The sequence below is a fragment of the Saccostrea echinata genome, unplaced genomic scaffold (genome assembly GCF_033153115.1).
Source record: "Saccostrea echinata isolate AGI-Se365-2 ecotype Australia unplaced genomic scaffold, CSIRO_AGI_Sech_v1 ptg000033l, whole genome shotgun sequence".
NCBI classification, from domain to species: Eukaryota; Metazoa; Mollusca; class Bivalvia; order Ostreida; family Ostreidae; genus Saccostrea; species Saccostrea echinata.
Window position 1 is genome coordinate 31,506,755 of NW_026889782.1, and position 12,315 is coordinate 31,519,069.

General features: G+C 32.9%; 1 protein-coding gene across 1 annotated transcript; it reads left to right on the top strand.

Moving 5' to 3' along the window:
- Positions 1-331: 331 nt before the first annotated feature.
- LOC133198413 (fibroleukin-like) lies at positions 332-4,018 on the top strand. The gene is made up of 5 exons (XM_061334508.1): positions 332-338; positions 1,488-1,627; positions 2,275-2,422; positions 2,610-2,678; positions 3,777-4,018. The coding sequence occupies exons 1-5, from the start codon at positions 332-334 to the stop codon at positions 4,016-4,018; spliced, it is 606 nt and encodes a 201-aa protein (XP_061190492.1).
- Positions 4,019-12,315: the final 8,297 nt, after the last annotated feature.

Sequence of the window (12,315 nt, forward strand, 5' to 3'; positions counted from 1 at the left end):
ATTATGCTATACTAAACTACACTTTTTTGAAATATTTACTAACAAAGCATCAGATCAAATCACGTTTTTCGTATATCCGGTCTTTAGTATCTTCCTACCCACAATGCCGCTCGTGATTGTTTACATCCAGGTTACAAACAAGAGGCCCCGATTTAGACCTTTTCTATGCGGATGCATTAGTACATGTTGATTTGCCTTTATTTGTGTAAATATAAACTTGCATTTATAAACGATTTAAATAAAAGAAAACAGAGAAATCGAATCAAAACAATTTATTTAAAACACAACAACTATCTAAAACCGTACATGTGATACGACGCCCCAAAAAGGCATGGCTGGTTTGTAGACAACTTGTTCCTGTACGATTCTCAAATAATTATTTTATAAAATATAATAAAATATAGCACGGAGCTTGTTTTTCTTTATACCAGATGACAAGATTTAATATGTTAGAAATTATGTCATTCAGACTTTTTCATAATATTTTAATATTTTTAGCTATCCAAAAAATACTTTTATGACCTGCTGTCCCCTAAATATAGGAGCCAGCCCCTTTTTCCTGATGTTATCTGAAAGCTCTCGTAATTACACACAACTTTTATTCTATATGTCTTACCAAATTTTTATCAGTTTAAAAGTTATTAAACAAAAAGCAGCAAAATTTCATGGAAAAATAATTCTTAAAATTTGCCGTCACATAGCTTCCAAACTCAATAAAATTAGCCTACAATTTTAATGTTCTGCAAATCTACAATGTATTAGTTACAAGTTCTCCAATTTTCATGCAAACATCATATGTCGTTACGGAGATTTCTACTAGACAAGAGACCCTCCAAATATCGATTAAAGGGCAATAACTCATGAATGGAGGTACATATTAAAAATTTGAAAAAACCATTTTTAGGCAATAACACATTGTATCTACCCTGAAAGTTTCATAGCAATCAGACGAAAGATCTCCGAGAAATCGCCTGCTGAAAATCGGTGGGAAAAAAATAATAATAATAAGAAACAGTAGAATAACAGAAGGGTCTTCCGAAGGAAGCTCGGAAGACCCTAATAATCTTAACCATCAGAATCAGTAGAAGGTCTTCCGCCTGGAGCGGAAGACCTTAAATAGCATATAATCTCTTATATAATTACTGAACCGATTAGTAATGAATTTGTTGTAAATTGAAAGTATGTAGACCGTTTATATCACAATGATATTGTTGTTCTATGTTGAATCTGTTTAAATAACTTACGCAAGAGAAATGGCTGCACATGTAAACATTTTTTCAAGGAAACATACCAGTATGTATATTGAAACGTATTGAGTTTTTTTTATAGCATTTAATAATTAAAATAGTGAAGAATATGGTTTGTTGTCACTTTGGTCTACTTATTTGATAAAAAAAGATTTGATCCTCAAATGTTTTCTTCAATCTAAGGGAAGGCCATCTTCTTTTCTATTCTATTTATAATTATTATTCTATCCTTTTACATAGGTTTCAAACTCAGTACAGATTGTAAGGACCACAATCTACAAGGACATAAACAGTCTGGTGTATACATCATACATCCCTTTGATAACGAAATCCAAGTCAACGTGTACTGTGACATGGTGACAGAGGGCGGAAGGTGGACAGTACGATCTCTCTCTCTCTCTCTCTCTCTCTCTCTCTCTCTCTCTCACAGACTTCTTTTAATTACTAGTAGAAAGTAGAGTTTTCCTATGAAACAAAATAGGAACGATAAACAAAATATGATTATCAGAGAAATATATTTGATTTCATATTTAATGGAATTTATAAGCTTGTTTTATTTCTGCTAATAATATTTAGGCAATTCAAAGGCGGAGGAGTGGATCCGTGACTTTTAACAAAACATGGCCGGAGTATAAAAAACGGTTTTGGGGATCCTTAACTTATGACTCCTATTGGATAGGTAGATTTTTTATTAGTTTGTGCAATGACCATTACAGTGTTCATTTGTTTGCATAAATGATATCTCAAGGAATGCACATTTGTTTGGTTTTTCAGTTTTTAGAATTTACTTTTCAGCATAAATTTAGCTTGTCAAAAATTATTATATCATTATATTATCGTATCTTTTCCGCAAAGTTTTAAAAGTTTAAACACTTCTCACTCACAAACACAAAACTATATACCTTCATGATGTTAAGATATATTTGACTGCATCACACCACACCGATCCTGAAATACACATAGTTTGCTATAATGGTTTATGTATTCCCACAAATGATATGTTGAAGGGAATGACGTGATTCATCAGCTGACCAAGGGAGGTAACTCATCCCTCTACGTCTCAATTACATTAAGTAATGGTACAACTCTCTACGAAGTTTATCAACACTTCTCTGTGTCTGGTGAAGAAGGCAACTACAAACTCTTTCTAGGAGGACCAGCTATTGGGTCCTTGGGCAAGTCATAAGTAAAATGTTTGATCTGTGACAATCATTGAGAGAGAGAGAGAGAGAGAGAGAGAGAGAGATCTTAAAGTTAATAAAAAAACTTGAATTTGATTTTAGTATATTGACATTTGATCTTAATCATTTCAATTTTTTTTTAAATGAATGCTTAAATCTGAATTAATCTTTACTTCTATAGGTTACAGTATGTTAAAGTCTGGATATTCTTGGGCAAAACTGTCTGGGATGTCATTCAGTACGCAGCTAGGTTAAGGACTCCCATATCTACGTCAGCCTATGCAGAGGTTTGGGAGAGCTATTATGACGTCACGTTAAAACAATACAAATGAATCTCGATGAATAAATACTATAATGTTCTTTTTAAAACACACGAAATACTTTCGTTTCTCATAAATGTTATAAATATAAATGGATGTGCAACTTATCTTGCCATAATAGCATTTAGCATATGCAGAATGAAAGCCAGCTTGATCTCGCTGTACTTACTGAGATGACGTCATTTCTTAGTTTGACACGCAGTTTCTCTGTATTTGAGGCGTGGATCAAACTTTTATCGTGGCTTGTAAAAATAAAAATAAATACGAAACATGCGTAGTCAGACAAAAAGAGAGACATATTCTGAAATATATTAATCCACATTTTATTGTCAAACTAAATTGATAATGTGTAGACTTTATATATAGCCGTAGGGAGCACATTTGTACAGTAACGTGCTAGAATGAGGGGTCCAGCCCCTCGAAAATATCAAAAGTTCAACGATATCCGTTTTACTATAAATTCTGAATTTTTAAACACATGTAGCCATTATTCCTACTATTCTGAAAAGTGCTGGGAGCTGGTTGTACATTGTTTATTCATTCCGTAATCTAACATTATTCCAATGCGTATTACATTTTTGTCTGGAGTTTATAGAAAGACGGCTAAATTTTAAACAATTCTCAAGCATGAGGAAGTTGCTCCCAGCACTTTTCGGGTTAAGGAATTTGTCTCAAAGAAAACAAAATAAATTTTATAGCGGAAGAATGCCCGTATATCGTTGAACTTTTACGATCTTTGTAGTAGTACATATATGTTCCAATTTTAAACCTGTCACGTGACAAACAGCTGATGTAAGCGATGTCACTTTGGCCGAACTCAGCAGAGACCCGATATATACAAATGCAATCACCACAATTCACATTTATCAAAACTACTGCTGTTAAAAAAATACTAAAATTGTATTCATTTTCCCTGAGTATATAAAGGCGTATATTTCATGGGCGTCCTTAACCTAGCTGCGTACACCAGACAGAGATAATGACAAGTTTAGTGGAGTTAACTGTGCTCTTATTTTTTTTCTATATAGGAGACAGCATGAGGAGCCATGATATGTCTGGGATGTACTTCACCACCCCAGACAGGGATAATGACAGGGAAAGTAGTTTGAATTGTGCTATCACTTTTGAAGGAGGCTGGTGGTTTAAGAACTGTCACTTGGTCAACCTCAATGGTCCTTGGTATCCGGCATATTGGGCAAGTCCTTGGCATCCTACAATAACCAGTAGTAAAGAGATTAAGGAGACTCTCATGATGATAAAACCTCACTGAGTGTATTACATGATAATAAAACCTCACTGAGTGTGTTACATAATGATAAAACCTCACTGAGTGTGTTACATAATGATAAAACCTCACTGAGTGTGTTACATGATAATAAAACCTCACTGAGTGTGTTACATAATGATAAAACCTCACTGAGTGTGTTACATGATAATAAAACCTCACTGAGTATGTAACATGATAATAAAACCTCACTGAGTGTGTTACATGATAATAAAACCTCACCGAGTGTGTTACATGATAATAAAACCTCACTGAGTGTGTTACATAATGATAAAACCTCACTGAGTGTGTTACATGATAATAAAACCCCACTGAGTGTGTTACATGATGATAAAACCTCACTGAGTGTGTTACATGATAATAAAACCTCACTGAGTATGTAACATGATAATAAAACCTCACTAACTCTGTTACATGATGATAAAGCCTCACTGAGTGTGTTACATGATGAAAAAAAACCTCATTAACTGTGTTACATGATTTTCATTAAAATATATATAACATGGTATTTAATCCATTGTGAGATTTCCTGTATATGTCAAAGTAAGTATGTGAAATGAGGAAAATCATTTATTTCCCGAATCATTCAGCAAATATATGTATTTACTGACTGTTTTAGGAAGTACATGTAATAAGTGAATTGATTAGGAAATTCATGTATTTGCTGAATGGTGTTTCTGATCCACTGGTTTCATAAATCGATGTTATTGATTTATTCTTATTGTATAATAAGGTATTATTCATCATCTTATTCATAATTACGATACCTCAACATACTTCAACTACTGAATAAAATTCTTACAAATAGGGTTTTTTTCCCTCTCAAACCATGACAAGTATACCCAACGTGATTTATCAGTATTTTAAACTAATGGTTTTTCTCAAATGTTGAATTCATGAAATTTCTTTTTTTTTATTGTTGAAATTCAACACATGCTAGAAACCTAGCAGATTAATTTGAAAGTGTTTTTTTTTCTTTTCTCTCTAACCAATAAACCTTAATACCGTCACGATAGCTAAGTCGGTAGACCTCTTGCTCCGTGATCGGAAGATCATGGGTTCTAACTCTGGCTGCGACTGAGCTAAGTTGACAAAAAAAATAGGTAGTAACTGTGCCTTCGCCAAACGCTCGACACATAGAAGTAAAAGTAGCGGGTCCTTCGGATAAAACCGTAAAACAGAGGCCCCGTTTCAGGGCAAGCATTGGCTCTGAATGCCGAGTAAAGGTCTAAATTTGAAGCCCTTCATCGGTATATGGTGACGCCTCTATTTGATGAAAATTCTCGAATGAGACGTAAAACAACATACAATAAATGAATATAATTTAAGCTTGAGGAAATTAGGAATCTGTAAGACTGTTTATTTATATATATTCCTTTTGCATAAAGATTTAAGTCTTGAGCTGTTTTGGGGAATTCATCATTAACCTGGGAATATTGCTATCTGTGTGTAGAAATATTCTGTTCTTATATGAAATTCTGTCAGAATCTTCATTTGATCAATTTTGTCTTTCCTTATAGATACATTTAATAGAATTCCTAAAATAAACAGTATGAGAAATATTTTTATCAAATTTCAACTGTCAAGGCTCATCGCCCTTTCTACTCATAATTATGAAGCGTGAATCAAGATGTATCAAGTGCCCTGGATTAATGTTACAACTAGATATGAAAAAAGTGCTAAGAAATTTCTTTTTTTTATCATATTTAAAAACAAAAGAAATTTCACTAACTTGTTCATTCTAACAAGTCCGAGTAGTTAGAGGCATAATGTTTTTATTCAAAAGTGTCTAACTTATTAGTATTAAATAACAAATTATTTATGGAAAAGATATAAAATTATTGAGATTAAAAAGATAATTTCACTATCTTAACTTGTAAGTTGTAGATACGTATGTGTAGTAGAGTTGATCTTGCCTGTTTCTTATTTCCCTAACAAAAAAATACTACAGTTAACTATAGCTTACTATAGTTAAATATAGTTAACTATAGTGATAACTCTGACACTATGAAAACTTCACAGGATGAAAAGCCAGGTTTCCCAAATTTGGAAACCCGATGGAAACATATGGGAATCGTGACATCAGTAGTTTCCATATAGTTTCCATTTTATGGAAACCACATATTGGTTTCCACGTAGATTCCCGATATGGAAACAATCAACCTGTGGTTTCCCGTAAGTTTCCCAATATGGGAAACCGCGAAAACATGCAGTAGTGGTTTCCACGTATATTCCCGATATGGAAGCATTTATCAACCTGTAGTTTCCTGCATGTTTTCCAGATATGGAAAACACGTATGCTGTGGTTTACACCTATTTTCCCGATAAAAGACATTTTGAAAACGTGTATCAAAAGAATAATAAAAAAACCTGTTTGTGTAATTCTGTGTAATAAAATTGAACATTCTGTGACAAATAAAATTTTTTTTTTAACATTTTAGTCTCGGTAAATCTCATAAAGACACGTGAATTGGAATTAGTAGTAAGAGAAGATTTAATACAACTTTTAATTTTAGAAAAATCAGTGTAAACTATTCAGATAAAATTCAATCATTGCGTTAACCCTTGTAATCGCAGGCACCTGTTCTCACGTGCCACAGGTGGAGACACGTGTCGCGAAGACACCTGCGACTGTGTATTTTTTGTATATTCTATGTGATTTGAGAGGTTTTTCTACCTGAGGGGAACAATGGGCTGTGGTCAAGCATGTACATACACATAGTCTCCACAAACTCAGTTTAAATTTAGGTGATGATTTGATTAAAAAAAAATAATTTAAATTATCAATAAGACCACAGAATATTGATAAAATAAGCTACATTAATTTTAAGATGTTCAATGAGAGAAGAAAAAAAAAAGAATTGTATTTTAATTTTTCATTTCTGATTAAAAACAAAATTTCCTTACCGTTTAAAAATTATATATACTTTTCTATCGGTCTAGAATAAATCTAAATTCTCGTTATGTGTTAAATCATAATTCTTTTTCAAACAAATTTGTAAGTGCATAGAAAAATGAAATAAAATTTCTTAATCGGTAAATAACGAATCGTCCTTGTTTGACATCAATGTAAACTTCGAATATTGAAAACATAGAAAGAATTATTAATTATCAACTTTGTTGCCTGCTTAATTCGCAAATTGTTTATGAGAAAGGATGCAGATAGATCTATTATACAACATAAGAACTAAATTACTAATGTTTTGTGTGAAATTCGTATATAGTCCTCTACAGAGACATTGATAATACAGCAGAATAATATTCATATACAAAATTAATGAATGTTAACTAAATAACTTATTTTTTTTTATTTATATCTGTACACAGATCCTGATGTAGTAAATGTCTTTATTTTTCGCAGGGAATTGCAATAATGTTGGTCTTAAATGCATACATGCACGTATATTTAATTTAGCCATTTTGTACACAAAGACCAATGCTGGCTCTAAATTTATATAACATGATTTTCTTTTCCTTAAGAACAACATCTGAAGAAGAACTGCGTGCTAAGGCAATTCATTGAAGAAAAAAAAGCAATAATTTATTAATTGTTTTACACGTAGATGCTTAGCGAAAACTTAATATTTTTAAATCGTGTATTATGTTAAACAGAAGGTTACCCCTTTCAAATTTAAGCCCCCTCCCCTCCTTCAAAAAATGGAGAGAAAATAGTTTCTTTCGATATTTAGGTATAATATACTGATGTGGTGATTGTCAATACTTCTACATGTACAAAGATTTCTTTATATATTTGCCGTCCATTTCTTGATTTTTATACCCCTACATGTACCATTACTTATTAAAAAAAAAAAAAAAAAAACTGCACTTAAAACTGTCTACTCAAACCACAGGCCTGTATAATTTCAGTTTGGGGCACAAACTTTACCAGAAAGTTCTTAACTAGCAAACCTTACCAGAAATTACCAGAAAAAAGTTATATATGAAAGATACAGGGCGGTACTGGCTGATTGGTTAAACACCCAATTTTATGTTAACGCCCCCAAAATCCACCTAATTCAAGATCAATAATATACCGCCTGTCAATCATTAAAAAAACAATAGCTTCAGATTTGATTGACGGGCCAGCCACGTGGGCTACCTGATCATCTGAGTTTGCATGTTTTGAAAACAATTACCTGGTCACAAGTCACACGCTTTCATGTACCGCGTGAATGGTCGCTTTGTATACACTCTGGTTACAAAAATATCATGTCGCTGTTATTATAATATTGGTTGATAATTTTATTTTTAAAAAAATAATTGTGAGTAGATAATTAAACAGTGACTTCGTGATTTTTTTCCCAATATCCACTGTATTTGTTAGCAATATGGCGTCCAAGATAATTGTTGAACTTTTCGAAAAAAAATTAGCGGATATTCAAGCCCTCTCTTCTTTCAATAACTGAGATCCGGAAAGAAAAGTTTCTGTAGCAGCACAGACCGATAATTCTTCCGAGCCCCTTATTCAACATGTGCCTTAATTTTAAGAATGTACGTAATGCCCTTGTCGACCTTGCACTTGGGTACACAGAAATTCAATTCGCCGTAATTGGAAACAATCGACCCCCTCCCCCACCATTGAAAATTATAACAAACTACAATGGATTAAAAAAGAGGGGATATTTATACTAATATAAATAAAGTATCTTGTATCTAAAGCCATGAATTACGAAAGATTCTTTTTATATCCAAATCTGTAAACAGGGCATAAGAACACGGACCCTCGGAAATGGCGAATATTTGGACACCATCGTTCGCCAGAAAAGTAAATATTATTCCGATCGTTGTAAATGTCCACACAATAAGTGAAATCTTTTTATTTCAATATTCACACATAATATTTTTTAATAATTTCTTTTATTGTCGATTAAAATATTGATATGATTGCTTTGTAGTTTTCACCCGTTTTTTTTTTATTTTATGATTTTTTAAAAAAGATGTCTTTTTAATTTTTTTTCTTCAACAGATATCGACGAAAACGCTAAGTCTACAAATTTTATATTTCAGTGCATAATTTATTTTAAATATTTTCACTCAAAATTGTGCACAAAACGCGTAATGTTGACCCTGGTTACCAAAAGCCGGTCTTCCTGTGTAATGCAGCGTGTATAGGGATTTTGACATCTTGAGTATTGGGGCTCTCCAGGTAAATAACACCAGTACTCCTAAGACCACTCCCCTCCTCAGGTAACCGTACGGTAAAAAAATTGGGTCTTTAAAGCCACGTATATATATACAGCCCTGCACATCAACGAGTATACACCGGGCATTATTTTCCAACAAATCAGATGATCAAATATTGACAAATTGTTACCAGTCACGACTAAAATTCTGAACGCAATGGACATGATTGTAGGTTACCTACAATAATTCTGAGCTTATTTTAATTATGTGTTTCAGGTCAGTAGCAACAGTTTCAAAAGTGGGGGGGGGCTTCCATAAAAATCTGACAAGCCAAAAAAAAAAAAAAAAAAAAGAAGAAGAAGAAGAAGAGCATAACCATTTACTTTCATCACCCCCTGCCCCCCCCCCCCCCGCATTCTACGGGCCGGTGTTTTCCAAATTAAAATACTGTTTTCCCTACCTTTGCTTAGATATTGGTTCGTTTTTTCACCTTATGTTTACTCTCCTTTTTTTATAAATCAATTTTCAGATTTAATGTGAAAAATTCTGATACATTATAACGGTGAGAATTATCTTAACTAAAGGCAAAGATGTTTGAAGTAAAATATAGCAAATAGAAAAAAGTCCAGCAATTTCGTCCACTGATTATTATTGATATCAGGCTAAAATCGAAACCAAAAGAGGAGGGGGTTCAAAAAAGTATCTAAAGCCGAACAAGAAGAAAAAAAAATCATCAAATCTTTATTATTTTGGAATCGTCCTTGCTGGTAATTAAATTATTTTGTCTTGATTTTCGCAAGTGTATACTAGTCTAACATACCCTGATTCCTTCTACTAACTAGCAATTTTTGACACCGAACTTTTCCATCATCACTAAAAATAAAATACTGTTCTGTATACATGTCATGTAGTTCATTTGCATGCCAAATATCGAAATTTACGGCAGACTTCAAAGGACAACATTCTTGTCACAAAATAATAAACAGCTGATAAATAGTCATCAAACGTTTATTTTGAGGGGCGCAACAGAAAATAAGCTTTGTTTTCTATACTGCAAAAAATATGTTTAGGGACGTATGGCATGTCCACTATGCCCCCCCCCCTCCCTATTTCCTACGGTCCTCAACTAATACTCATTTTCTGACGCTTCAAATTTTAAAACATGTATACATGTATAAAGGTTTAACATCTGTGACATTATACATTAATCAGAATAATGAACAATTTAATGAAAAAGTAGTGGGGGGGGGATAACCGGACATTTTCTGTTTGGATGGGCACTACGTACCAACCCCCCCCCCCAAGTCAAATAATTTGAGGGGTCACACCAGAAACATGAAATGTCTCTGGTCACCCTCAGAAAACCGCTTTGTTTTCTATAGTATACTAATTATCAGCAAATTTATTGAGGAACACCCCCTTTCTATGATTAGTGAAGAACTTCACTAAGGATATGAACTCATAATCATCGTAATAGGGAAATTATATTATATATAAAAACTTTTATTACCCTCTAACATAATTAGCGTAAACAGGTTCCGTTTCCCATAATGCATCGCTCTGCAGAGGCTTTAATTTCATTGGTCAATTTTCACGAGGCGCCATATTTTTGGAGTTGAGCAAGACAGAGATGGACTCGGGTGTAAGGTGCAAATGTGAAAAGTTAACGATGTTTTCGCCACCCAGTGTCTTTAAAACTAAGAAAAATGCAATGATCAACAACCAAGGATTAGTGTACGTATATTTTTATATACTTTTTACGGTAAATAATACTAATATTGGGCAGAACAAATCTTTCCCATCGAAGACCACATTCGTTTTGACGCCATTTTGAAAAGTTTGATATCAAAGTTTTGAATATGTTAGTTTACACATTGAAAAAACGGAAAGAGAAACTTGAATTATACAATATTTAGTGTTTTACGTTCAATCATTGATGTATAGATGAGTAGACTTTGTATAGTTAGGCCCTATGGCACCACATTTGTCTTTTTCCATGCTGTATGTTGTATGTTAACGTTTCGCCTTTGTAGATTTTTTTTAATGAAAATGAATGCTTAATTACTATAATAGTTCTCTTTCTCTATAAATAAATGAAAAGTGTATGAATTTTTTTTTCGTTGTTAAATCGGATAATAATGTTTGTACCGAATATGGTTTCTTTGTTAATACAGACAAACTTATATCCGGTTTGAATACATGTGTTCTCGGAATGCAACTTGTTGTACTATTGGACTTCTGGAACTTTTTATGATGTAACGACAAGGTAAAAATGAATTATTTCTCCTACTAAATTACGATTAAGTCATCAATATTTAAACAAAAAGTGTCCGCAATCTCAACTTATCAGATTATTCACGAAGGACATCATCATCGATGGAAATTTAAACAGTTAAAAGAGAGAGTTCTGACTATTGTAAGCCGCCTTTATTTGGCAGATAAAATTAGAAATTATGAAGAATCATAAGAACAATTTAAATAGATTGTCTGTAACTAGAGTACATATACATCTTACAAAGTCATAGCACAACCCTTATTCATATGCATAATGATGATATGTATAGGGAAAATGTATTGGTTTTAAAAGTACTGTCTATAATAATATAACAACTGTTTAACAATCAAGTGATAGATTTTAAATTGAAATAGTTTACTGTTTAAAAGACAAATTTCTCATGTGTGACCTGCTGAGAGATTTACTGAAAATGTTAAAAATAATAAGTCTACAAGATGTACAAATATTGATCATTTTTGATAGTATTTCAAGTAATGCAAATGAATCATCTGAGTAACAATCATCAGTTATTGATGGTGGTCACAACATCATAGAAGTCTAATTGTAAAAATAAGTGAATCCTCATTTGTTTGAAATTTTTGTTCTCCACAAGGGGTTTTACCATGGCGGCCCGCCATGGTTAAATTTACGTGCGCCATGGTTAAACAAGCTGCGCCATTGTTAAAATCAACGACCGCCATAATTAAATTTTTCTTGCATTCAGTATTGACACTTTATTTTTAATGACCTGAGTAGTTAATTGTGTTTATACTACGACTGGCATGCACCTCGAGAGAAAGCGGACTGCATGCATGTGCTAAACAAACACAGTCGTTGATCGGCAATGTACCTGTATACCGTGAAGTGTGACAATTGAGAGTCA